Source organism: Leucopleurus acutus (assembly GCF_964270905.1).
Source record: "Leucopleurus acutus genome assembly, chromosome: 16".
Lineage (NCBI taxonomy): Eukaryota > Metazoa > Chordata > Mammalia > Artiodactyla > Delphinidae > Leucopleurus > Leucopleurus acutus.
Window position 1 is genome coordinate 44,718,100 of NC_139158.1, and position 27,611 is coordinate 44,745,710.

The window sequence follows — 27,611 nt, forward strand, 5'->3', positions numbered from 1 at the left end:
ATGGCAAAGGAAGGTTGTGGATACTGGTGTTCCTTGGATTACACTATAGAATTGTGTATTTGATAAAAACACTTAGCTAAATTATCCATTACTGTAGAGCTGGGAAGGAAAGGTCACTCAACGTAAGGGTAAGATTCAGAGGCTTTGTAGACCATTCCCAGGCTCATTTCTCAGACCACACATCTACTGTATCTATACTTGCAAAAGAGGAACAAAGTTTCTAGGGTTAGATAGAATGGATCCAAGTAACGTTGTTTGTTTATTTTATTTATTTATTGGCCGCTTGGCATGTGGGATCTTAGTTCCTGACCAGAGATGGAACCAGCGCCCCCTGCAGTGGAAGCGTGGATTCTTAACCACTGGACTTCCAGAGAAGTCCAAAGTAACACTGTTTTTAAAAAAAAAAAAGTAGCCACGGGAATTCCCTGGTGGTCCAGTGGTTAGGACTCTGCGCACTTCCACTGCAGGGGGCATGGGTTTGAGAACTAAGACCCCGCATGTCACATCGCGGGGCCAAAAAAAAAAACAAAAAAAAAAACAAAAGCCAAATAAAACGAATTGTTTCCATAGCAGTAATTCCCACCTTTGATTCTATATGGTTATGAAAATTTCCGTCATCATCTCGGCGGGAATATGGCTATGTGTATTCATGTTAATCAAGGGCAATCCCCAACCACCACCTTGTGAGTTATTGTACACGTTTTTAAATGACTGATTTAATATCAAATGTAGTACGGTGGAGTTGAAGGCTTAAATACAGGGTCTGTCACTTTACGAACTGTGTGATCTTGGGCAAGTTCTCTAACTTCTGTTTTCTAATCAGTACCAAGAGTCTTAATAACCACTTTAAGGATAATCGTGAGAATTAGGTGAAGTATGTCACAGTCCCTAGCACACAAGAGATACCCAATAAAAGTTGTTTTCCCTTTACCATCACACAAACAAACCCACACTGCAAAACCGAACAGACGCAACGCTGGGTGCTAACATCACTGCACACCTTTGCCGGGTCTGCCTTCTAGACCGCATCGTGCGCGTCCCCGTTAACCTAAACGAGAATGAATGAATCCAACGGAAAAGGGGACGTACGTCCATCCCGAGCTGTGCTGCGCGGGAGCTGTCCTGCGGCTCAGCCTGAGCTCAGACCAAGGCCTGGACAGGAGGGCTGGGCTGAAGCCACACCAAGGTTCGTAACCGCCCAGGTGTGGGGCTTCCTGTGGCACTGCGGCTGCAGAGCGGAGGCAAATGTCCCCTGGCCGCCGCCGTAGCCTGAAGGCCGGCAGTGCGCTCCTATTGGTTGCGCGTTTGGGCGCCAAAGCGGGGCGGAGGCGGGGTCGGCCCAGCGCGTCGCGGACCTGTAGGAGCTGAAACCGTAGGGCCTGGTTAGGCGGCCGTTTGACTGAGAGCCGGTTGTCTGTAAGGGCCGGCGCGACCACCATGTTCTGCGAGAGGGCCATGGAGCTGGTCCGCGAGCTGCACCGCGCGGCCGAGGGAAGGCTGCCGGCCTTCAACGTGAGGGCGGCGGGCGGGCGGGCGCCTCCCAGGGGTGGCTTTTCTGGGGACTGCGCAGCCGGGACGGGACGGCGGGTGTGCCCGTGGTTCTTCGCGGTGGATGTGGCCGGGTTGGTTTCTGCGGCTTCCCGCGCGCGGTCTGGACGGTCGGCGCCTCGCCCCGGTGACGCGCCGGAGAGGCCCGGAGACGGGTGCTGGAGCGCAGGTGTGAGTTGCACTGGGGAGGTGTGGACCGGGGTAGCGGGGCGTTAGGGCCGCGCCTGGGAGGATGCGGTGAGCGCAGCCCCGCCGGGGAGCCGGCGGTGCGGACACCCTCTCCCCGCCGGCGAAGGGCGACCGGCGCTGGGTGCGCGGGCCGCACGGGGGCTCCGGGGCCGGGAGGTTTGCTGTTCACTCACAAGGCATTTCAGGGCAGCGATGGGGTAGCTCTTCGTGTTTTGAAGATAACTGTGGCGGCACTTTGGGGAATGGATCGAAGAGAAGAAAGAATGGCTCTGGGTGGTTACAGTAGACCACACGAAAGCTGTGTATGGTCCGAACTGCCCGGTCAGCGGGTGCTGAAAGCCGTGTCCTGAGACAGCAGGACTTGTAGCTACGGCTGGAGATGGGATGGATAGTGGGAGAGGAGAGGGGTCGGCATCTCGGGAGGCTTCTTTCTCTGGTAGCGGAATAAACATCGGAGGTCAGCAGGAAGAGTGTTTGGGGAAGGTGAGTTTTGTTTTAAACATTAAAGAGCAGTTAGTTTGACACTTAGGTCATTTAACGGATGGGGAAACTGAGCCGCGGAAATTATGGATCCAGTTAAGCAACTTGCCTGAACTTGCAGCATATTGGAGCCAGAGCCTCAATCTGAATACAGGTTTCCTAGAGTCCAGTCTGTTCTTGCAACTTCAGACAGTTACTTCATCTAAAAAGTTAGGAGACCACAGTGGGAGGTTCAGTAGAGACGCTGGAATGCAGAGGGGTGGAGGCTGTCAAATGTGGCCCCTCTGGGGTCGGAAGACTAGGTCCTTTGGGGGTCGTGGTACATGGGAGGAAACCAGCCCAAGGGCTCAGAGACTGCCCACGGTGCTGGCTATTCAGACCCTTAGTCCAGCTCTCTTTTTCACTCACATTTTAGGATAAGTGTTGGTTTCGCACTTCGGGGTGGGGGGCTCAGGGGCGGACTTAGAAGTTGTGAAATCACTCGCTTTTCTGGGTCTTAGTTGGCGGAGGTGCACCTTTTCTTGCAGTCGTGCCTGCCTTCGAGACCGGCCACTGGCACAGCTGAGCTGAGACCAAGAATTGATCTGATTGACCCCACACACTCTTGACCACACAGACTTTCAAGAATTATTCCTTCCAGATGGTGGCTGGTTTAGAGCAGGGACTCTGCCTTGTTCATTCCATAATCCCTCATGGTTAGGTGCTGTGTTCAGCCGATTGGAATGATTATGCACTTTCTACATGCAGAACTGGTAATCGTTTAAGTGAGTTTTTAGGAAAATTATTTTAGGTATCTTTAAAAAGTTATTTCACACTTGTCTTTTGTATACCTGCTGATCTACTAATTGTGCAAGAGTTTCAACTATTCCTTAAAACAATATTTGTAATAAATGGAATATTTAACTGAATTCTAATAAATCAGACTTTTCTATGATCTCTTTTAACCAGCTGATGAAAGAAAAGGTAGAAATCATGCTTTCATTTTTTCATCAAGAATCATTTCTTATATTCAAGCAGGGTTAAGTAAAGTGTAATTCTGTAATTATACCAGTAGTGCCAAAGCACTTTTGCTAATGCATATATTTTGGCTCTAAAAGTAGATGGGTTACTTATCTTTGTTTTGTTTTGGGTGGGTTTTTTTTGGTTGTTGTTATAGCATTAGTGGGTTTTTTCTCCTTTTTAAAAAGTTTTCAATTGAAGTATAGTTGGATTACAATGTTTCAGGTGTAGAGGTTGCTTGTTGACAGACTTATTGTGTGACATTTATGAATTTTATAATTCTAATGTTTTTATCCTTCCAAGGGAAAATTTTGTGTGCGTGTGTGTTTTATATCTTTATTGGATTGCAATTGCTTTACAATGTTGTGTTAGTTTCTGCTGTACAACAAAGTGAATCAGCTATATGTTTACATATATCTCCATATCCCCTCCCTCTTGAGCCTCCCTCCCACCCTCCCCATCCCACCCCTCTAGGTCATCACAAAGCACCGAGCTGATCTCCCTCTGCTATACCGCAGCTTCCCACTAGCTATCTATTTTATACATGGTAGTGTATATATGTCAGTGCTTCTCTCTCAATTCGTCTCACCCTCCCCTTCCCCCTCTGTGTCCACAAGTCTGTTCTCTATGTATGCATCTCTATTCCTGCCCTGCCACTAGGTTCATCAGTACCATTTTTCTAGATTCCATATATATGCGTTAAAATATGGTATTTGTTTTTCTCTTTCTGACTTACTTCACTCTGTATGACAGACTCTAGGTCTGTCCACATCCTTACAAATGACTCAGTTTCGTTTCTTTTTATGGCTGAGTAATATTCCATTGTATTTATGTACCACATCTTCTTTATCCATTCATCAGTTGATGGACATTTAGGTTGCTTCCATGTCCTGGCTGTTGTAAATAGTGCTGCAATGAACATTGGGGTGCATGCATCTTTTTGAATTATGGTTTTCTCTCTGTATATGCCCAGTAGTCGGATTGCTGGGTCATATGGTAGTTCTATTTTTAGTTTTTTAAGGAACCTCCATACTGTTCTCCATAGTGGCTCTATCGATTTACATTCCCCTCAACAGTGCAGGAGGGTTCCCTTTTCTCCACACCCTCTCCAGCATTGATTGTAGTTTTTTGATGATGGCCATTCTGACTGGTGTGAGGTGATACCTCATTGTGGTTTTGATTTGCTTGTCTCTAATGATTTGCCTAATGATTTCTCTAATGATTTGCTCAAGTAGAAAAATTCCTTTGACCTTTCTATTTTCTATTCTAGCAGTGGGATTTTTTTTGGTAGTAACCTTTTAAGATCATTTTCCAATAAATAATAAATTATTTATGTACTTTTGTCATGCATTATTGCTTCTGTAGGGCTATTGATTTTTTTTGTCATTAGTTTTATCGAGGTATAATTTATATACAACAAAATACACATTTTAATAGACATTTGAATTTTGACAAATGTATACAATCCTTATAACCAGCAACCCAATCAAGATTTCTGTCACCCCAAGGATTCCCTTTTCTCTTTTGTAGCTACTAGCTACCTCCCATCTGCAGCCTTAGGCAACCATGGATTTTCTTTCTGTGCTACAGATTATATTTGTCTTTTTAAATGTATTTCTGGAGTCAACATGCTCGGAGTTGCAAACTTTTCTGGACGGGGCCAGTTGGAAGCATACAGTGTGTACTCCTTTCTGTCTGACTTCTTTTCTCAGTACAGTATATTCAAGATTATCCTTAATCAGTATGTTAATTGTGTATTTTGTGTTAGTAATTCATTTCTTTTTATTTTTTTAAATTATGGTAAAATATACATAACTTAAAATTTGCCATTTTTAAGTATACACTTCAGTGGCATTAATTATATTCACATTGTTGTGCAACCATCACTCTTATTTCCAAAACTTTTCATAATGCCAAACAAACTCTATAACCTTTAAGCAGTAACTCCCCACTCCTCTTTCCCCTCAGCTCCTGGTAACCTCTAATCTACTTTGTCTCTGTGAATTTGCCTGTTTCAGATAAGTGGAATCATACAATATTTGTCCTTCTGTGTCTGGCTTATTTCACTAAGCGTAATGTTTTCAAGGTTCATCCATGTTGTTGCATGTATCAGTACTTCATTTCTTTTTTTGGCTGAATAATATTACATTGAATGGATATACAGTATTTGGTTTATCTGTTCATCAGTTGGACATTTGGGTTGTTTCCACTTTTTGGCTGTTATGAATAATGCTGCTCTGAACATTTGTGTACAAGTTTCTGTATGAACATAGGTTTTCAGTTCTCTTGAGTATATACCTGGGAGTGGAATTGCTGGTTAATATGGTAATTATGTGTTTAACTTTTTGTGGACTCATCAGACTGTTTTCTACAGGGCTGTACCATTTTACATTCCTACCTGCATTGTACAAGGGTTCCAATTTCTCCCCATCCTCTCCAACACTTGTTATCATGGCCATCCTAGTAGGTGTGGAAGGACTATTGTGTTTTTTTTTTTTTTTTTTTGGCTGTGTTAGGTTTTCGTTGCTGTGCGTGGGCTTTCTCTAGTTGCGACGAGCAGGGGCTACCCTTTGTTGTGGTGCATGAACTTCTCATTGCAGTGGCTTCTCTTGTTGCAGAGCACAGGCTCTAGGCGCGAGGGCTTCAGTAGTTGTGGCACATGGGCTCAGTAGTTGTGGCTCGCGGGCTCTAGAGTGCAGGCTCAGTAGTTGTGGCGCATCGGCTTAGTTGCTCTGCGGCATGTGGGATCTTCCTGGACCAGGGCTTGAACCCGTGTCCCCTGCATTGGCAGGCGGATTCTTAACCACTGCGCCACCAGGGAAGTCCTGTACTATTGGTTTTTGATAACATACATAAATCAAAGATAAACATAGATAAAATATTGCTACAAACTTGGTGGGGGAATTAATGAGCGTAATTTTATATGTTCTAGGAGGATGGACTCAGGCAAGTTCTGGAGGAGATGAAAGCTTTATATGAACAAAACCAATCTGATGTGTAAGTTGATAAGATTGATATTTTAAAACAATTTAAGAAATATGATATTGAAATCAGATAATCTTAACATTAATTTTAATTTTTTAAATTTTTTATTATTTTTAAATTAATTTATTATTTATTTATTTATTTTTGGCTGCGTTGGGTCTTCACTGCTGTACGCGGGCTTTCTCTAGTTGCAGCGAGCAGGGGCTACTCTTCGTTGTGGTGCATGGGCTTCTCATTGAGGTTGCTTATCTTGTTGCAGAGCACAGGCTCTAGGCGCGCAGGCTTCAATAGTTGTGGCTTGCGGGCTCTAGAGTGCAGGCTCAGTAGTTGTGGCGCACAGGCTTAGTTGCTCTGCGGCATGTGGGATCTTCCTGGACCAGGGCTTGAACCCATGTCCCCTGCATTGGCAGGTGGATTCTTAACCACTGCGCCACCAGGGAAGTCCCAACATTAGATTTTAGATATGATTTGTTTTTTCTAATTCTCTGTGAGCCTGGTCATACCCTAACTATACAGAACTAGAGGGATTTGTGTTAATCACTGCTATGTCCATGGGGATTCAAACAGTGCTTGGCATATGGTAGATGTTCAATAAATATTTGTTGTTTGACTGATATGACTTGAAATGAATCGGGGTGGACCTAAAAGAGATGAGACAGGAGTAAGTAACAACCTTAAGTGAAATGTATTGTTTCCACTGCTTGTTTTCATCAGTAGAAGACTTAGTGGGTTAAAAGGAGAACAGGCAGTTTGTAAACTTAGCAGGAGCAGCAGTGACTTACAATATCTTGAATGGAGTTCACTGAGAACTAGTGCTACAGAAGGCTTGGTAGGTGAGAGGGTTCTTGAGTTACAGACTATTTAGAGCCAAGCATGGTAGTTGGCCCAGTGGAGAATTTGGGCTGAATGACCAACTTCACAGGGTCCTGTGATTTGGTGAAGAGTAAGACACAGAGTACTAACTGCTGGATCAAAGGCGAGGTCTTCAGATCTCAACCTGTCTGCAACATGAGGTTTCATGTTTGGCCTTGTTAGGGAGTGTTTTCATCAGTTAGTTGGACATAGAAATCAGTACTATGCTGTTAAGATTTGTGGAGTACACAGAACAGTAGGCACGTTTTGCAGTTACTGTATTTAAGGATAGATACAGATGGAACAAGGAACTGAACTGCAACAGGTCTGCAGTAAATGTAAGGGAAATGTAAAGTCCTGAACTCAGGTTCCCAAACTGTTCATTTGTTCATTCAGCAGATATGTACTAAACAATTATGAGCTGATAAATGGCTCTGGTATTTCAATTGTGAACAACATAATCAAGATTTTTGCCCCCATGACCCTCACAGTGTAAGGCAGAAGGCAGATATTAAATACAGATACACCAAGTTGGAATACATGCTATGAAGGAAAACAACAGCACTAGGAGAGAGAATAATGAATTGAAAATATTAGTAGATTGAGGAATCAGGGAAGTTCTCTCCAAGGAAGAGACATTTCAGCTGGGGCCTGAAGGAGAAGCAGGTTTTAGCGAGGCAGTAATTGGGGCAGAGAGCATTCTAGGTGGAGGAAACAGCATATGCAAAGACCCTGAGTCATGAAAGAGGATGGGATGCTCAGGGAACTGATCATTAAAGAAAGCCAGTGTGGCTGAAACTTAGTGAGCAGGCAAAGGGTGACACCCGGTGAGATTTTTAAGCATGTGGGGCAGGTGGAGGCATGTTTGTGTTTTAAAAGACCACCCTGGCTGCTGCTGTGGTTAGTAAATGGAGGGGCTGAGAGGATAGGGAGGCATGCTGGTCATGCAGGTGGCAGGAGAGGTAAGCCAGACTAGGGAGAAAGTGAACAGTTTATAGACATATTTAGGAGGTGGCCTAACAGGCCTTGGTCCAGTAAGAGGATGATTTTCCTGTATTCATACCATCTGGAAATTCATGATCCAAAATTCTGTGCCCTATCCTCCTAGTTTGGTTCTCGGGGGTCAGTCACTATTACCAGTTTCTGGTTAAAATTATTTGTCAGAAGAACTCTGTTCCTATTTAATTACTCATGTGTAAATGTGAGTTTTTTAAGGAAGTTCTTATGTACCTAATAAAGTACTCTGATGTTAGGTTGGCTGTATTTTATTTGTGCTATTTCTTTATAATCCAGAGCACATTGTAAATAGTGTGGAGAATAGGGAATTCCCTGGTGGTCCAGTGGTTGGGACTCTGCGTTTCCACTGCAGGGGGCACGGGTTCGATTCCCGGTTGGGGAACTCAGATCCTGCAAGCCTCTTGGTGTGGCCAAAAACAAAAAACAACAACAAAAAAATGTTGAGAATATATCTAATGTTTGTAGAGTGGCAGAAGTATATAGAACAATCTGGAAGACATGGTAAAATGGGACATATATTTTACCTCTATTTTCAGGGCCCGGAGCAGGCACGTATATTTTGTATTTGTTTCCTTTTAAAACTCCAGAGTAGATTCTAATTAATTCTGTATACCTGGCTTTGTTTTGTTTTGTTTCCAGTTTTTTCTTTTTATTATGGTAGAATACACATCACATAAAATTTGCTATCTTAACTTTTTTTTTTTGGCCACACTGGGGGGCATGTGGGATCCTAGTTCCCTGCCCCCTGCCCTGCAGTGGAAGTGTGGAGTCCCAATTACTGGACCACCAGAGAAGTCCCCCATCTTAACCATTTTAAAGCATACAGTTCAGTGTATTCAGTACATTCATAATGTCATATAGCCATCACCATCATCTCCAGAACTCTTCATCTTGTAAAACTGAAACACTATACCCATTAAACAATTGTACATTTGGTTTTATTTTATTTTATTTATTTATTTATTGGCTGTGCCACAGGGCTTGTGGGATCTTAGTTCCCTGACTAGGGATTGAACCCGTGCCCTCAGCAGTGAAAGTGCAGAGTCCTAACCACTGGAGCACCAGGGAATTCCCAAACATCTGGTTTTAAAGTGCAATACTTGTCTAATAACCAAGGAGATATATATTTTATAGGGTAAAACCAAAATTTTCTCCCTTTCTGTGTGAAGGACCCTAAAGTACAGAACATGCACATAGTTGAAGATCAATAAATATTTGTTGGATGAGTGGAGGACCACCTGACTCCAGAATTCTTAGCTCACATTATTAGAATGAGGATTTGGAAGTACCACAAAAAGAGGACTCCATAGGATCAGAACATGATGTGAGGCCATAATCTTATGCACCGTGATATTCGATCTGTCTCTTATCCCACCATGAAAAAGAGATTCCAAAAAGTGAGGAAACACAATATTTGTCTTTTGGAGACAATGGAGATTAATCAGTGTGCAAAATGCAAAGTGCCACATGGCTAAACAAAACACTGGGAGTGTGATCCTAGGCAAATTAGTTAGCTTTTGGCTTTTTTAATCTTTTAACATGTTAGCAAAAGCTCTGATGAGACAGGTACTATTTGGGTAGGTTAACTGCTAACATAAATGGATAAAAACAAGCATGGAGTCACTTGTTAGTTGGCTTGGAAAATTCGACATATACTGAAATAGACATTCTTTTCCTCCTTAAATGTTTTACCAGGAATGAAGCGAAGTCAGGTGGACGAAGTGATTTGATACCAACCATCAAGTTTCGACACTGTTCTTTGTTAAGAAATCAGCGCTGCACTGTAGCATACCTGTGAGCTTCTCTGTGTTTGCTGGGGTGGCAGGGAGCAGTGGAGGGTTCCCATGTGGTTTCCTAATTAACCATTTTATATGGATAACAGGAATTCTTAGATTTGTCTCTCTTTTATGAGCGTTCTAAATTCTTCTCTTTTTTCTATTTAAACTTTTTTATAATGAAAAATTGCAGTATTCATAAAATTAGGGAATAATATTACAAACCCCCATGGAGCCATCAGGTAGGCTTAACAATTCTTAACATTTTGCCATAATTGCTTCATCTTGTTTTATTTGTCTATGCTAAAACATTGTAGAACATCGGGCATTTTACCGCTGAATACCTTAGTATGCATCTCTAAGAAATAAGGACCTTATGGACCTTTTCTTACATGACCACTATGATTCTCATACCTAGAGGAATGAACCCGACTTCACAGCATCCATCCATACTGTATTCCTATTCTCCCTGTTGTCCCAAAGATGTCCTCTTACAATGGTTTGTTTGCCTCAGGAACCAAATAAAAGTCCACATGTTAAATTTTGGTGGTTGAGTCTGGAGTCTCTTTTGATGAAAACAACTTCTGATATCCCTCTGTTATGCCATCTAATACCTTATTAATGTCCTAGGTATGACCGATTGCTTCGGATTAGAGCACTCAGGTGGGAATGTGGCAGTGTCTTGCCAAGTGCTTTACGATTTCACATGTCTGCTGAAGAAGTAAGTCAGCATTGTTGTTCAAGTTTGTGAATTTGGAAAATAGCTGAGGTTATGGCAGTGTTCTGAAATAGTATTTATAGTGTTTCAAAAATCTTTTTTTGTTTTAACATTTGTTTTTGAGTAATTTTTGGTCTCTGGTATATACTGTGATGAGAATGATAGGAGTAATTCTAAATGCTATATGGAAAACTACTATTACTTAACAAAATAAAGGGTCCCATTATGTTACTTGTTAGTGATCCATCAGTAGGATGAAAAACCTGGCATTATTATTGGGAGATTTTCCATAAAATATGTGGGTATACATAATTTGCTTATCAATGTGAATACTTGAATTCTTGATTTATCCAGTCATTAAGGGACAATATTTAAGGACACAGGATTGGAGCCAAGCAAACCTGTGTACAAACCTTGGCTCTGCCACTGTCAGATCTTGGGCAAGTGACTCGACCTCTCCCTGTGCCTAAATTCCCTCATTTACAAAGTGAGGGTCATACTGCCTACAGTGTTGCAGTGACTTCGGACACTACCTAAAGTTAGACCAAACTTCATAGGTTAAGACTGCTCTCACTTCAGATACCAGCCGTAAAGTTTGAGGTTCCCAAGGCCACCCTCCCTTCTGACCAACTGGCTACAAATTCAGAGGTTCCCACCATCCCCTCTGGTTTGGGGCTTTTATCCTCTTGATATTAGTCCAACTTGGAGAGAGGAGAGGGGAGCTGGAAGTAGAGCTCAGTCACCTGTGATTCAATCAACCATGATTTGATCAATCGATCAAGCCTATGTAATGATACCCCAGAGCTGTGTGAGCTTCCCTGGTTGACAGTACTTTGTGTGTGTTGTTACATATCAGTGTGCCAGGAGGGTGGTGTGTCCTGATTCCTCAGGGAGAGGATACTCGAAGCTTCACATTTGGGACTCCCAGACCTCATCCTGGGTGTCTCTTCCTTTGGCTGGTTCTGATTTGTATCTGCAATAAAACTGTAATTGTCAGTGTAGTGCTTTCCTGGGTTCTGTCAGTCATTCTGGCAGATTATTGAACCTGAGGGAGAGGTGTGTGTATGTATGCGCACACACACACTTTACTAATGCAGGTTATGTGTATAGTCTTTTAGAAGTTATCTTGTTTTACCTTTCACAAAGAGATTTACAGTACTGGAATAGATTTTTGTGAATAATGTAAGAGCCTAGTTGCATTTTGAATATGGATATTGAGATGGCATCATTTATTGAAAAGGTCCTCTTTTCTCCTTGCTCTGTGCACAGTGCCACTTGTCGTAAATTGAATGTCAATATATCTGTGGATTTTGGATGGGGGACTTTCTTTTCTTTCTTAGTCTATTTGTCCTTGTACCAATTTCATATTGTTTAAATTATTGGAATTTTATAATAAATCTTGAGTAAGTGTTCCCATCTTGTTCTTCTTTTTCAATATCTTCACTGCTTTTGGCCTTCTGCATTTCCTTGCAAATTTTAGACTCAATTTATCAAGTTCCATTTTTTAAAAAATTGGGGTTTTGATTGAGATTGAATTGGATCTATGGATCAGTTGATGTTATTACAATACTGAATCACCCAATCCTTGAAAGTAGTATATCCTTCCACATATTTTGGTTTTCTTTAACTTCTCTCAACAATTAAAAAAAAAAACCAGATTTACTGAGATATAATTTACATCCCCTAAAGTTTATCCTTTTAAAGTGTACAATTCAGTGTATTTAGGATATTCACAGAGTTGTGCATCCGTCACCACCATCTTATCCAGAACATATTCTGTCCCCTCTTCCCAGGCCCTAGAGGCCACTACTCTGCTTTCTTCATGGATTGGCCTAGTATGGACTTTTCATATGAGTGGAATTGTACAATATGTGACCTTTTGTGTTTTTCACTCAGCATGTTTTCAAGGTTCATCCATGTGGTAACACATATAAGAGCTCCACTCTGATTTACGACTGAATAATCCCATTGTAGGGATGTACACATCTTATCCATTCATCAGTTGATGGACATTTGGGTGTTTTTCTCAACAGCATTTTATAGCTTTCAGAAAACCTGTCAATACAGAGTTTGAAGTTTGAAGAGATCATAATTCTGAAATGGTGTATTTTTCATGGTTTGGTTTCTGGTGGAAAGTTCCTTAGGTCTGTGATTAAGTATGCTGGGATGTAAGTTCTGTGAGAACAGAGATGTTTGTTCACTTTGTTAAATGATCCTAAGTACCTAGACCAGTGCCTGGTTCATAACAGGCAGTCACTAATATTTGTGGTTTGAATGAATGGTCATAGTAATGATCCATGTGGGGATGTGTGCTGTTTTTGAAAGGATTAGTATATAATTTCTGCAAGTTTGTTTTCTTACAGCTTTGTCAAATGGCCATCTTTATGTTTGTAGATGGAATGGTTCAATCATTACAAAAAGTCCCTTGCTACCTACATGAGGTCGTTGGGAGGACATGAAGGTTTGGACATCACACAGGATATGAAACCTCCAAAAAACCTATACATAGAAGTAAGTATACCTTTTTAAAATGGATTTTTCTTTAATGCATAGACTGTGATGACTTTTGTTTAAGGGGTGATGTGGCACATATATATACAATGGAATATTACTCAGCCATAAAAAGAAATGAAATTGAGTTACTTGTAGAGAGGTAGATGGACCTAGAGTCTGTCATACAGAGTGAAGTAAGTCAGAAAGAGAAAATCAAATACCGTATGCTATCACATATATATGGAATCTAAAAAAAAAGGTTCTGAAGAACTTAGGGGCAGGACAGGAATAAAGATGCAGACGTAGAGGATGGACTTGAGGACACGGGGTGGGGGGGGAAGGGTAAGCTGGGACGAAGTGAGAGAGTGGCATGGACATATATACACTACCAAACGTAAAATAGATAGCTAGTGGGAAGCAGCCACATAGCACAGGGAGATCAGCTTGGTTCTCTGTGACCACCTAGAGGGGTGGGATAGGGAGGGTGGGAGGGAGACGCAGGAGGGAGGAGATATGGGGATATATGTATATGTATAGCTGATTCACTTTGTTATAAAGCAGAAACAAACACACCATTGTAAAGCAATTATACTCCAATAAAGATGTAAAAAAAAAAAAAAGAGGGCTTCCCTGGTGGCACAGTGGTTGAGAGTCCGCCTGCCGATGCAGGGGACACGGGTTCGTGCCCCGGTCCGGGAAGATCCCACATGCCGCGGAGCGGCTAGGCCCGTGAGCCATCGCCACTGAGCCTGCACGTCCGGAGCCTGTGCTCCGCAACGGGAGAGGCCACAACAGTGAGAGGCCCGCATACCGCAAAAAAAAGAAAAGAAAAGAAAAGGGGTATATGAATATATATTAGTTTATACAGGCATACCTTGGAGATATCATGGGTTTGGTTTAAGACCCACAATAAAGTGCATATTCAATAAAGTGAGTCATGAAATGTTTTGGTTTCCCAGTACATATAAAAGTTATGTTTGCACTATAGTGTAGTCTGTTGAATATGCATTAGCATTATAATGCTAACCATCATCTGACAATGCAGCGTTGCCACAAACCTTCAATTTGTAAAAAGGGCAATATCTGAGAAGCACAATAAAGCAAAGCACAAAAAAGAAAGGAAACAAACTCAAACCAAAAATTTTACCTGTAGGTGGTGGCAGGAATAGGATGGAACAGCTAAAATTTTCTGACTGTACCTGTTTTAAAATTTTAACTTCGGAACCATGTAAATATTTTACATATTGTTAAAACAAAATGAAATCAAAGTGGAAAACCAACTTATACATTTTGAAAACAAAATGAAACAAATGAACCTGTGTTTTCATGTTGGTAGATTAGTCAAACAGTGGTTATTTAAATTACTTTAAAACACATAGATTGATTGTATTTCCCTAGTAGGTACATACGAAGGATGAAAAGACTTACAAAGAAATCTTAACCTGTTTTTAGTAATCATATTATTCGTAATAATGTTATTAGTAATAATATTCCTAAGAATAATATAATATTCTTTAATAAACAGTTTATATATTGAAGAATAGAGCAAAAAAGTAATAGCATGGACTCATGTTGAATCATCTCTTCTAAAGAAGCATTTCTTAGCTCTGTCCGCTGAAAAGGCCTAGAAACAAGGACCAACCCAGTAGCCATGAGCATCCACATTCTTGAGTCTACATGCCATTTCTTGTGAAAGGAAACCAGCACTCCTGGGGGGAAAATGGCCGATTCCAGGGCTCAAATAGATTAAAGATGTACAAGCGTAGCATGGAAAGAAAGAAAGTATCAAGGACTACAAGGGGAGTGCTGAAAAGACTTGGGAGCTGATTCGAAGGAGCTCTCATTAGCCAAAGAAAGGACAGTTTGAGCATCAAAATGATAAACTGCAGTGAATTGCATCACATCAATCAAATCAATGACAGCTAACAACAACAGTTTTAAAACTGAAACCTCTTTGGGTCTCCTTGGAGAATATGAAGGATGCAACTCATTTTGGAAAATGGTAAATGAAAGAATGGAGTCAAGCATCCATCTTCCGTTACTGCACAAATTCTATCTCAGGGTAGCCAAATTGTTTACGAGGGAAATCTCTTTTGTATAGAAGAATTCCAGCTAATAAATGCAGAAGGAATAAAAAAACTACATTAATGCCATTTTGTAGCCCTAATGCATGGAGGCAAGTAGCTGCTAAAGCATTAGGTGAAAAGCTTAAGAGAGACCTTAGTAGTGGATGGGTATGGATAGCACCTAGGCCCATTGATCAATCTTAACATCCAAAAAGGGACACCAGGATTTCCCTGGTGGCGCAATGGTTAAGAATCCGCCTGCCAGTGCAGGCGACACAGGTTTGATCCCTGATGCAGGAAGATCCCACATGCTGTAGAGCAACTAAGTCTGTGCAGCTAAGCCTGTGCACCACAGCTACTGAGCCTGCACTCTAGAGCCCACACGCCACAACTACTGAGACCACATGCTGCAACTACTGAAGCCTGCGCGCTCTAGGGCCTGTGTGCCACAACTACTGAGCCATGTGCTTCAACTACTGAAGCCCGCACTCCTAGAGCCTGTGCTCTGCAACAGGAGAAGCCAACCGCAATGAGAAGCCCGTGCACTGCAACTAAGAGTAGACCCCGCTAGCTGCAACTAGAGAAAGCCCGCGCGCAGCAATGAAGACCCAACACAGCCAAAAAAAAAAACAAAAAGGGACACCAGACATTTTGTGCTTCACAACATCATAACACCATTTGCCAGAAAACTAAACCTGATCTGATCCAGCCCCTACACCTAACTTCCAGTTTATAGGAAATTCGGGGATGGGGGAACATGTTAAATGACCCCACAGGAGTCCACAACAGAATCTATTTTTGGGAAACTACCAAACTGCCCAGTTTCTTTAACAAGTAAGTTGCCAAGGGAAAGGGGAAGGGGGAGAACCCTGTAGATTAAAGGAGAGTTGGAGACATATCAGAAATGTGTAATGTGTAGCTCTTGTTTGACTCTCATTTGCGCATGGCAACTTAAAAAAAAAATCATGCAACAAAATGGGGAAATTTGGATTCTAACTGGGTATTTCATAATATTAAAAATTTATTAATAAGATGTGATAATGGTATTGGGATTTTTTTAAACAATCTTATTTTATAGAAATAAGCACTAAAATAATTATAGATTAAATGAAATGATGTCTAGGATTTGCTTCAAAATAACCCAGAGTGGGTGAGAGAACAAGATTGGCCACATGTTGATAGTAGTTGAAGCCAGTTGGTGGGACATTGAGTTTATTAGCCTTTTTACTTTTCAATGTGTTTGAGATTTTCCACAATAAAAGTCTATTTAAAGAAGCAAAATGCTGGTGGTGGGGGGGATTTTTCTTGTATTTCTCAAACCAGCTTAAAATACCTTTGGGAGTCATGGTAGGATTGCAGAGGAATCACAGGACATGAAATAATCCAGGAAAAGTAGGAATCAGAGACTTGCCATTGGAGTTGGCTTTGCTAACACCAGTGCTAGTACTCTGGAGAATAAACTGAGGTCTGAACTCTCATAGGAGATGAAAATGCCCTCCTGCCTTTTCCTGTGGCAGCACTTGAAGCTGAGCCAGGTCTGAGATTTCTGGGGCTACCTTTGAATGTTCCTTCTTTGCAATTGCAGAAGTGGTTATCAGGCTCCTTACCCCTCCCACCTTCCAAATAAGAGCCTCTCCTGATTCATGTAGCATGACTCTATATCTTTTCTTTCCTAGTGTGCCTCTAAGTAATACTGGGAAAGAGTCTGAATCAATCAGTCAAAGGAGCTTGGCAGAATCTGTAAAACAAATCTTATAGACTTATGTCCTGTTCTCAGATATTGATACTTTATGGGAGGAATCTGTAAGAGGCAGGTTGGGGTAGATCTAAAATGTTCTCTTTTCTTTGTAGATATGGGTTTTTTTTTGTTTTCTTTTTAATTTTATTTTTGTCTGTGTCAGGTCTTAGTTGTGGCACGTGGGATCTTCGTTGAGGCATGAGGGCTCTTTCGTTGTGGTGTGCGGGCTTCTCTGTAGTTGTGGCGTGTGGGTTTTCTCTTCTCTGGTGTGGTGCATGGGCTCTAGCGTATGTGGGCTCTGTAGTTGTGGCGCAGGGATCCAGGCCCTGTGGGCTCTGTAGTTTGCGGCTCGCGGGCTCTAGTTGAGGTGCGCAAGCTCAGTAGTTGTGGTGCGCGGGCTTAGTTACATGGGCTTAGTTGCTCTGTGGCATGTGGGATCTTAGTTCCCTGACCAGGGATTGAACCTGCGTCCCATGCATTGTAAGGCGGATTCTTTATCACTGGACCACCAGGGAAGTCCCTGTAGATGTGTTTTCAACTGCTTGATATTTCACAATTTGCAGAGGGAAAACAATCCAGTGACATTGTCTCTTTTTGGCAGCTCCTTAGGTTTCCTTGCTGTCAGTGCTGACATACACGTATTTTTGGAGATTTGCCATTTTTCTTCCTCCCCGTCAAAACAGGACCATTGGAACCACTAGAATACCACAGGAAGGAGTACTAGGCCTAAGTACACAGAGAAGAAATAAAGAGAAAGCCTAATACTTTTCATATGGGTATATATAAATCCCCATCTGCTTTATGTTTTCTACGTATTAAAAAGTGATTTGGATAAAACATCAGTTTCTCTTTTCAGGTGCGGTGTCTAAAAGACTATGGAGAATTTGAAGTTGATGATGGTACTTCAGTCCTATTAAAAAAAAATAGCCAGGTATTTATTGTCTTAAGATACTTTAAATTTTGTAAGAGTGTTGAATGATGAAAACGTTGGAATCAGTAGCAAGGTAAGTATCACCTTGTGATGATCATTTGTATCGTAGGAATTATGTTTATTATAAAATACTCTTTTGTCCTTTTTCTAAATGTAAAGGCGTGAAGCAAACGTTGCATATAGTAAGAAAGGGTTAATTACAGTTGACCCTTGAACAATGCACAGGGATTAGGGGTGCCTACAGACTCCCCTCTCCCCACACAGTCGGAAATCTGAGTACTTCCCTCTGCCTCAAAAACAAAGGGATTGATAAATGACTCACCCAAAGGCTGGAAGCTAAAACAGTTTGAATAGAATTAGCACCCAAGCCCTAGTTCTTTTGATCCCACCTGTTGTGATCTCTAATTGAACACGAACTTTTCCCCATACTTAGTCAATTTAAAGATCTGTAAAATGAAAATACAGGTTTTATATATATGTGTGTGTGTGTGTGTGTGTGTGTGTGTGTGTATATATATATATATATATATATATATATATACGCATATTTGAGTGGAGTCATGCAGTTCAAACCCATGCTCAAGCATTAGCTATAATTTACTAGGGTATTGCTTGAATTTAATACTAAGCATTTCCCTGGGAAGTTGCCACAGTGGGTCTTACTCTAGTTAAGGGGCTACTATGTTGTTGCATTTAGCTCCTTTCTTCAAATTATTATTTATTAAAAAGGTGCTAAGCACTAGTTTTCAGCCTATACTTCTTCACCTTGTAAATCTTAGTTCTTTAGCTAACGAATAGTGATATGTATCAAAAAATTTCTAAGTATTTAATATATAAACATAATAGAATTTAATAGGGAAAGACTGAAATTGTGAAATTGTAACTCACTAAATTTTTCCTTACGAAGAATCTCAATTTATTGTTTCCTTAGAAATCTTCAAGTTCACATTAGATGAATTCACAGTAGCTAAATTTATTTTATCCTATCTCTATTTTCTGTAGTCATATTAGCATAGGAGGAAAGGTGAACTAGTAAAAACCACTCTTTCCTTTGTTGCCTGCCATCTTGTTTTGAGACGGTCGGTATGTAATGACCCTAGTCACATTTGTTGACTTCTGTTTGTTCTGTTGAGCCAAAGAATCGTTCTGGTTATGTGGTTCTTAGCTCATTTCCCTAAGGGAGGGTGAGTTGGTCTCTTATTTTACTAGTACCCTTGGAGTTTTAAATAGTTTCCTGAAACAAAAGTTGAAATTATTAAAGACAGATTTTCAGGGTACCCTAAAATCTTTGGTTGTTAAGGCAAAAGTTTCCCTTCCAAGGATACTAATGAATAGAAAATAGATGGTAAAGCTCTGGGTTCACAAGAACAAAGCTAGCCTCATAAAGCAAGATGTGAGAAAATGCACTTCACCCCAAACAGTGTCCCATGGTTGAATTTCTTTCTCGAGCTTTGTGGCCAGTCTTCCCACCAGGTGTACTAAGACTCCTCAGCAGGGAGGGCCTGGGTGGGGCCAGGGCGGCCGAAACCCAGTCCCTCCTCCGTCTGCTGCTGTTAGACGATTGCTGTTTACTGTGTGGCGCGTTCAGAAGCCTTCCTCTTAATGAGACTTTGTCTCTCAGTATCACCCTATAAAAATGGGGAAACTTAAAAGCAAAATCTACTCTAACTGATATTAAGGGGCTTCTAAGATGTCTGAGCACATCTGAAACCAGTTTTCTATAAAATCTACAGTGTAGATCACCCACATAATATACAATATTAATAGGGAAACATTTTCCTACTGTACATTCCTTTATTATTGAGTCTATGGCAAGCATGCTGGTTGTCCAGAAATCAGAACTCCCTCTTTTTAGTAGATATTGGAATAATTGTTAAATGAGCAACTCTGTAGTTTCTTCTCTCTCTCTTTATTTTTTTTTACATTTTATATTCTTAAGGCTTTTTAAAAATTCGGTTAAATTAGACAACAGTCCTTGGCCCATGGGTCTTCATGACTGGTTTGGAGGAGTTTCTTTGGTCATGGGTCTCACCTGAGGCCTTTCCGCTTCCTTGAATACTTTGCATACTCTCTCCTTCAGTTACTTTCTAGGGTTACCTACACTGCACTTTCTAATGTACTGTTTCTTGTTTTTACCCAAGTATTTCTGTCTCGTCTTTGAGATTTCTTTGGTCACTTGTGAGCTTGGAGCTTCCTTGTGAGCTTGTGAGCTCCCTGCCTCACTTCCAGCACCTCCCCGCTCCAGAGTTTACTAAATGTTCACTTTTGTTTTAAGCCCTGGTGTTTTGAGAGGGAATCAGACAAGGAGACTCCTTTCCCTCAGAACGAGAGCAGTGTCCTCTCAGGAGACGTTGAGGATGAGCCTTAGCCAGGCACTGGCATCCTCACACACAGCGTGTGACCAGCACCCATGTCATAGGTTACAATGACTTTTAATCCTTGGAAAATATGGGAGAAGAGTTGCACTGTTAGTAGAAGAATGACTGTTCAGACTCAGATCCTAGAAAAGGTTTAATGGAGAAGACACTCCTTCCGTTTGCCTTCCGAATGAGCTGTTGCTGTACCACTGGTGATCCAGTGCCCCAAATCTCACCTACCTGGGTTTTCTGTGCATACATTTTTTTTTCTTTTTTTTTTTGTGTTACGCGGACCTCTCACTGTTGTGGCCTCTCCCGTTGCGGAGCACAGGCTCCGGATGTGCAGGCTCAGCGGCCATGGCTCATGGGCCCAGCTGCTGCGCAGCACATGGGATTCCCCCGGACCGGGGCACGAACCCGCGCCCCCCGCATTGGCAGGCGGACTCCCAACCACTGCGCCACCAGGGAAGCCCCTGTGCATAAATTTTAAAATGCAAACATTAAGGAAAATACCTACTAGAATTCAAAACTCTTTAGTTAAATTTAACTTAAGTAAAACGTGAATTTGTTTATAAAATTCAGATTTCAGTACAGCTTTAGGTGACATCCATTTCAGTTGATTAAAATAGCAAAAATACTTAAGTTTAGCTTTTAACTACTTAGCTGGTGGAGTTTGAAATATATATATAATGTGTTGCTGCTTTTTAATGATGCATCGTGTAATTTAACATTCTTTTCATTCCTTTTTCTTCCTCCCCCTCTTCCCTCAGCACTTTCTACCTCGGTGGAAGTGTGAGCAGCTGATTAGACAGGGCATCCTGGAGCACGTGCTGTCGTGACCTCTCGCCAGATGGCTGCCAAGGCTTCCCCCGTTCGAGGCTGGACTCAACCAAGGACACTTCTCCATCTCCCTCTCCACCTCCCCCAGGCCCACCACTTTTTGGTTTTAAAATTTAGACTTACTTTAACCAGGAATGCTTGGCCAAGGAGTATGGTTTGTTTTTCTTTTTCTTTTCTTTCATTTGAACCTTAGTTTCTCTTTTATTTAATTTCCAAATATAATTCTATAACCTTTCATGGTAAACATATTTTTGAATTTATGTTGTATGCTTCCCTTTTGAAGCATCAGTTCTCAATAGAGAGTTTGAATTCTTGCCATACAGAGACTCCACATATCCAATCTGCTGTCCACAGTTCTAGAGGGAAGTCCAGGATCAAGACTCTAGCAGATTCTGTGCCTAAAGAGAGTGCTTCCTAGTTCATACACCGCCATCTTCTCATTCTGTGCTCACAAGGTGGAAGTGGTTTATTTTTCTATTGTACAGGATTCTCCCCTTTGTGTGGTACGTTGTATCTGTAATCACAACATTCCTACAATTCCCAAAATACTATATACAGTTCCCAAAATACTATAGTGTGTTTTTGTTTAATGAAAGTAAATTATCAATATTACATTTTAATCTCTTTTAAACAATGAGGAAGTTTCAGCTGGCTGTATAGGGAGATAGGAGGTCCTTGTGCATCTTGTGTTGCTGGAAGTGTGCATTGTGCAAGCCAGGGAGCTGAATTTCTGCAATTCCTGTTTCCAAATCACATGGGCAGGTGGAGCTGATGGCCTATAAAATTTTCAGCGTATTTAATGTTCAATAACATGTTAACTTATCACCTGGCTGTTAAGGAAGAAAGGAAGGACACAATGGATTTTGCCCATTTCCAGCAGTGGTGGCTGATCTGGCTCATGCGTGTCTGCGAGCTTGTGGGGTGAGCACCAGGATCTCCCCTTTGGAAAGGGAAATTGAAATTGGGGCTAGGAAAGGAACTTTGTGCAGTTTCCCCCCAACAGTCACAGTGACCAGAAAGTCACATGAAGAGCTGGTCAGCTAAGTGGAGCGCAGTTTCTGTTGCCTGATAAACTGAAAATGGTAGACATCGGAGAGGCACAGAGTGGTCTTGCCTGGTGGTCAGTGGCCTTTCCGCACCAGCCCCTCCATGACCAGTGACTAGAGCCAGTCAACATAAATCAATAAAACCTACAAAATTTTAACTTTTCAACTAGTATACATTCACTTCAAATAAGGAATATTCTTATTATTTTATTCTGGGAATTAAACAGAAAAGTACAACATATATCAATAATTTACGTACAGGAATGATGCTGGGCTGTAATCTCAGGCATTCAAATTTAAAATCCAGATAAACACAGTACCTGACACTCTCTGTGCAGTTTATTTCTTAAACAGGCGAATGTTTCTGACCAAAATTATACTCAAGAAATCAAGCTATAGAGAGGCTCTACCTAGGGTGTGGATCTGCATATTTTCACAACACACGTACTTAGGTCAGTAGGCAGCCCTTGACAGACTGTTTGTTTTTGTTTATGTATTTTTATGGCCGCGCCACTCGGCTTGCAGGATCTTACTTTCCCGACCAGGGACTGAACCCATGCCCTCAGCAGTGAAAGCACAGAGTCCTAACCACTGTACTGCCAGGGAATTCCCTCATTTTTAGAAATAATTCCTCCCATCGGTTCGTAGCCACATCAGACTTTCATCTGAATCTCTGGCAATAAACAATATGGAATATTTCCCTAGTGAATGGGATGGATGACAGTTTTAACTGTCCATCAGTGGTCACTTCCTTCCCTTGCATTTTGCTCTTCCAAGCATGTGGAACCATGTTCAGGTGATCCTAGAGTCCGTGTGAATCAGCCGTGAGGACAGACAGCAGTGAAGGCCATTGCCCTGTTGCCAACCCAGCATCATTCCTGTATGTAAATTATTGATATATGTTGTACTTTTCTGTTTAATTCCCAGAATAAAATAATAAGTATATTCCTTATTTGAAGTGAATGTATGCTTGTTGAAAAGTTAAAATTTCGTAGGTTTTATTGATTTATGTTGACTGGCTCTAGAATTGTGGCTAGAATTTTAAAATATATGGTTTTTTTCTTATTATAGCAGTAATATATGCACAGTTAAAAAGGTAAAAAAAAATACAGTGTAAAAAATGAATACCACCATCCAGCATGTCCGCCGTTAACTGGTTACGGATATAAGTGCAATCCCATTTCTTTTTAGTGTTTGCCCAATTACTTTCTAGTTTTTGTTTCTAATATGAATGGAATCTTCTTTTCTATTACATTTTCTAATTGGTTTTGGCTGATAACATATAAAAAAGCTGTAAATTATGATGATTTGGCCACATTCCTATATAAATTCATTTCTTTTTCACATTGATATTGTTGTCTAGAACTGTCAGGAAAATGTTGACTACTGCTGGTAATAGCTAACAACTTATCTTTTTCCTGACTTGACTGGAATGCCACAGTCTTCTTAATCTCTCTATCCCATACTTCTCCAGGAAAACTACCAAAACTTGTGGCCAGTGCAACTTGAAACCTCAAAATAAATTTAATACCATAATAAAACAAAACAGTGGTAGTTAACAAACATGATTTTTCCAAGTACACTTGGGGAACTTAAGTGGTGATCATATATGGTTTCTCACTTAACTCCTTAAAGTTTATGAATTATATATATAGAATTTTATTGTTGAACTATCTTGCATTCCATTTTTAACATTCTTCTTGGCTGTGATGTGTTAACCATTCAGTGAACTGCAGGATTTGATTTGGTGTTATTTTATTGTGGAATTTTGCAACTGTGAGTGATGCTGGTTTATAGTGTTTGGGAAGAGGGAAACGTGTGTGTCTTCACATATGTGTCTATACTTCATCAGTGTTTTCAATAATCTGTTCCTATGAAACAGCCATCTGAACACAGTGGCTTTAAATGACACCATTTTATTAGTTCTCCCAGTTCTGTGGGTTGAATGGGCTCAGCTGGGAGGTTCTGGAGATCTTGCTTTGTGTCCCTGATACAGTTGCATTCAGGTGGTGGCTTGGCCAGGATGGCTTGGCCTCTGGTCTCCATGTGGGCCTCTCCCGTGGTTCTCTCCAGCAAGCTGGCTGGGCTTCTCACCTGGCAGCTTAGGACACCTGCAGTGTTAAGAGGGTGGATGTGGGTGCTGCTAGTTTTCTTTCTTTCTTTTTTTTTTAAAATTTTTACATTGTTTTTTAAAAAAATTTATTTTTTTGGCTGTGTTGGATCTTCGTTGCTGCGTGCGGGCTTTCTCTAGTTGCGGCGAGCAGAGGCTACCCTTTGTTGCGGTGTGCTGGCTTCTCATTGCGGTGGCTTCTCTTGTTGTGGAGCACGGGCTCTAGGCATGCGGGCTTCAGTAGTTGTGGCATGTGGGCTCAGTAGTTGTGGCTCGTGGGCTCTAGAGCGCAGGCTCAGTAGTTGTGGCACACAGGCTTATTTGCTCTACGGCATGTGGGATCTTCCCGGACCAGGGCTCAAACCTGTGTCCTCTGCTTTGGCAGGCAGATTCTTAACCACTGTGCCACGAGGGAAGTCCCGCTGCTAGTTTTCTGAAGGGCTAGTCCTAGTACTGAACTAGTACCATTTCTGCCAAATCCAGTCAATTAATACAGTCATAGGCGCCCAGATTCAGTGAAGAGGCCACGTGAACAACATGAAGGCAGAATGAGAGGCCCACAGTCAGATGGGGTGTCAGTGTTCTGGTGTCTCTTTTTAGTGGTGCTTGTTACTTTATCTATTTCTAATAGAAATGTACCTTTTAAAATAGCATTAATACCTATAGAACCATCTCAGTATGAGTCTTCTTTGGAGAGAGATGTTGATCTTTGATGAATTTTTTATTTTCTTTAGTTTATGGTCAAGTTTTCTACTTTTTCTTAAGTAAATTTCAGTTAATCATGTTTTTCTAAATATTTTATTCTATATTTCGAAATGTTTTGAGGAATTGTTTTCTTTTCTCTACATATGGTCATTCCTAATATGTGTCTGTCTTCCCTTTTTTGTCTTATGTAACTAAAAGAAGTATCTGTGATGATAATGCATTAATCTTTTAGGATTTAGAGGAGGAAGATGTAGGTTTCAGATGATTTCAGATGATCTTTTGCTTTTCACAATTGATAGTATTTTTGGATGAGTTGAATTTATTCTATTTTGTAACTTTAGAAAAAACAATGTTTTCATATAGTACAAAATGTAATAGCAAAGAAAGCAGCCATCTGCAAGTCAAGGACAAAGGCCTCAGGAAAAACAAACTTGCTAATAACCTTGGATTTCCTCCAGAACTGTAAGAAAATAAATTTCTTTTGTTTAAGACACCCAGTCTGTAATATTTTGTTTTGGCAACCCCTGCAAACTAATAGAGGTTGTTAAATACCTTTGAGAAAAAAATCTATTGCCTTATTGATGGACATTTGAACAGTTTCCATCCTTTTGCTATTATAGACAAACCTATGAGAGTAACCTTGTACATATATCATTCTATACATATACAGCTTTGTCTGTAGGACAGTTATAATTTTGATGGCTTTTGCCACAATATGTAGGAATTAAAGTTTGTACTACCACCAGAAATAATGAGAGTCACTCCCCCCTACCCCCTTTGCTAATAGCGTGTTATTCCCAGTTTGGGGCTGTTACAAAAAAGGTGCCAGGAACATTTGCGTACAAGTCTTTTATGGACAAGTATTTCCTTTCCTCTGAGGGAAATAACTAGGAGTAAAATGGCTGGGTCATACTGTAGGTATAATTTTAACTTTTTAAGAAACTTCCAAACTCCTCCAGGGTTGTTGTGCATTTTGCATTCACACCAGCAGTGTATGAATTCCAGTTCTTCTACATCCTCTCCAACACTTGCTACGATTAGCCTTTTAAATTTTACCCATTCTAACAGGCGTGTAGTACTATCTTGTTAAGATTTTAATTTGCATTTCCTTAATGACTAATGATGTTGAGTATCTTTACATGTGATTATTTGGAATGTGTATATCTTTCGTTGGTGAGTTTGTCTAAATCTTTGTCCATTTGTTAAAAAACTAGGTTGTTTTCTTATTGAGTTTTGGGAGTTCTTTATATATTCTGGCTATAAGTCCTTTATGAGATATATGCTTTGCAAAGATTTTTCTCCCAGTTTGTGGCTTGTCTGTCTATTCCTTCTTTTTTTTTTTTTCCGGTATGTGGGCCTCTCACTGTTGTGGCCTCTCCCGCTGTGGAGCACAGGCTCCGGGCACGTAAGCTCAGCAGCCATGGCTCACAGGCCCAGCCACTCCGCGGCATGTGGGATCCTCCCGGACCGGGGCACGAACCTGTGTCCCCTGCATCGGCAGGTGGACTCTCAACCACTGCGCCACCAGGGAAGCCCCACCTTTTTTTTTCTTTTTAAATTATTTATTTATTTAGTTTGGCTGCGCCAGGTCTTAATTGAAGCATGCTGGATCTTTGGTTGCAGCATGCGGACTTTTTCGTTGCGGCATGCATGCGGGATCTAATTCCCTGACCAGGGATCAAACCCAGGCCCCCTGCATTGGGAGCACAGAGTCTTACCCACTGGACCACCAGGGAAGTTCCTTAACAGAATCTTTTGAAAAGTAGACATTTTTGGTTTTGATAAAATCAAATTTATTTGTGTTATTTTATGCTTTTGGAGTCATATCTAAGAAACTTTTTTCCAGCCCAAGGTTACAAAAATTTTTTTCCTTCATCTAGAAGGAAACTTTTAGGTTTTACACTTAAGTTTATGATCCATTTTGAGTTAATTTTTGTATATGGTGTAAGGTGTGGATTCCAAGGTCACGGCAGGGGTGTGGGGATGGTATATGGATATTCAACTGCTGTAGTACCTTTGTCCTCACAGTACGCAAGTGAATGGTTTGCTGTGCCAAGCAGTCTATTCACAAAGCAGGCCCTGGGGCTGGGCTTCACCCACAGCATGGAGTTTGCCCACCCCTGTTCTATTCCTTGACCTCTGTAGTGATCTTCATGATTTCCTTCTGTCTGTTTACTTTGGGGTTAATTTCTTCTTTTTCTAGTTATTTAGGTTGGAAGCTGAGGTCGGTGATTAGAATAGTTCTAGAAATAGATAGCATTATCTAGTTTGCTCCAAATTTCTACTTTTTCTTATTTGTCTTGGCTGTGCTAAGTCCTTTGCTTTTCATATGAAATTTAGGGTCAGCTTGTCAGTTTCTGCCAAAAACAGACCTGGTAGCATTTTGTTTGGAACTGCATTGAATCTGTGTATCAATTTGGGAGGAATTGACATCTTAACAATATTGAACCTTTCAGCCCATAAACAGCCCAGCTATTTTTGTCTTCTTCCTTTTCTCTCAGCAATATTTTGTAGTTTTCAGTATACAGGTCTATCATATCTCTTGCCAGCATTTCATAGTTTTGATGCTGTTGTAAATGGTATTGTTAAATTTCAAATTCTAATTGTTTATAAATAGAAATACAATTGAACTTGTGTCCTGCATCCTTGCTAAACTCACTTTTTAGTTCTAATAGCTTTTTTGTAAATTATATCAAGTCTTCTACGCCATGGTCATGTTTTCTGTGAATCAAAAGTTTTATTCCTTCCTTTCTAATCTAGAT

General features: G+C 41.0%; 1 protein-coding gene across 3 annotated transcripts; it reads left to right on the plus strand.

The window, feature by feature from the left end:
- Nucleotides 1–1,356: 1,356 nt before the first annotated feature.
- Nucleotides 1,357–21,832, plus strand: GINS1 (GINS complex subunit 1). Of its 3 annotated transcripts, XM_082857999.1 has the most exons (7): nucleotides 1,357–1,512; nucleotides 6,149–6,213; nucleotides 9,766–9,864; nucleotides 10,476–10,566; nucleotides 12,958–13,074; nucleotides 17,717–17,791; nucleotides 20,919–21,832. In XM_082857999.1, the coding sequence occupies exons 1-7, from the start codon at nucleotides 1,438–1,440 to the stop codon at nucleotides 20,985–20,987; spliced, it is 591 nt and encodes a 196-aa protein (XP_082714125.1). In that variant the 5' UTR covers nucleotides 1,357–1,437; the 3' UTR covers nucleotides 20,988–21,832. The 3 variants fall into 3 exon arrangements, with proteins under 3 accessions (XP_082714125.1, XP_082714126.1, XP_082714127.1); XM_082858000.1 differs by lacking the exons at nucleotides 17,717–17,791; nucleotides 20,919–21,832 and adding an exon at nucleotides 17,462–17,532; XM_082858001.1 differs by lacking the exons at nucleotides 6,149–6,213; nucleotides 9,766–9,864; nucleotides 10,476–10,566.
- The last annotated feature ends 5,779 nt before the right edge of the window (nucleotides 21,833–27,611 follow it).

Bases quoted from the DNA above. Each gene is read 5' to 3' on its own strand.
- GINS1 (XM_082857999.1), top strand. From the start codon at position 1,438: ATGTTCTGCGAGAGGGCCATGGAGCTGGTCCGCGAGCTGCACCGCGCG. The intron at 6,214-9,765 runs GTAAGTTGATAA...ATGTTTTACCAG, and splicing joins GAACAAAACCAATCTGATGT to GAATGAAGCGAAGTCAGGTG. The intron at 10,567-12,957 runs GTAAGTCAGCAT...TTATGTTTGTAG, and splicing joins TTCACATGTCTGCTGAAGAA to ATGGAATGGTTCAATCATTA.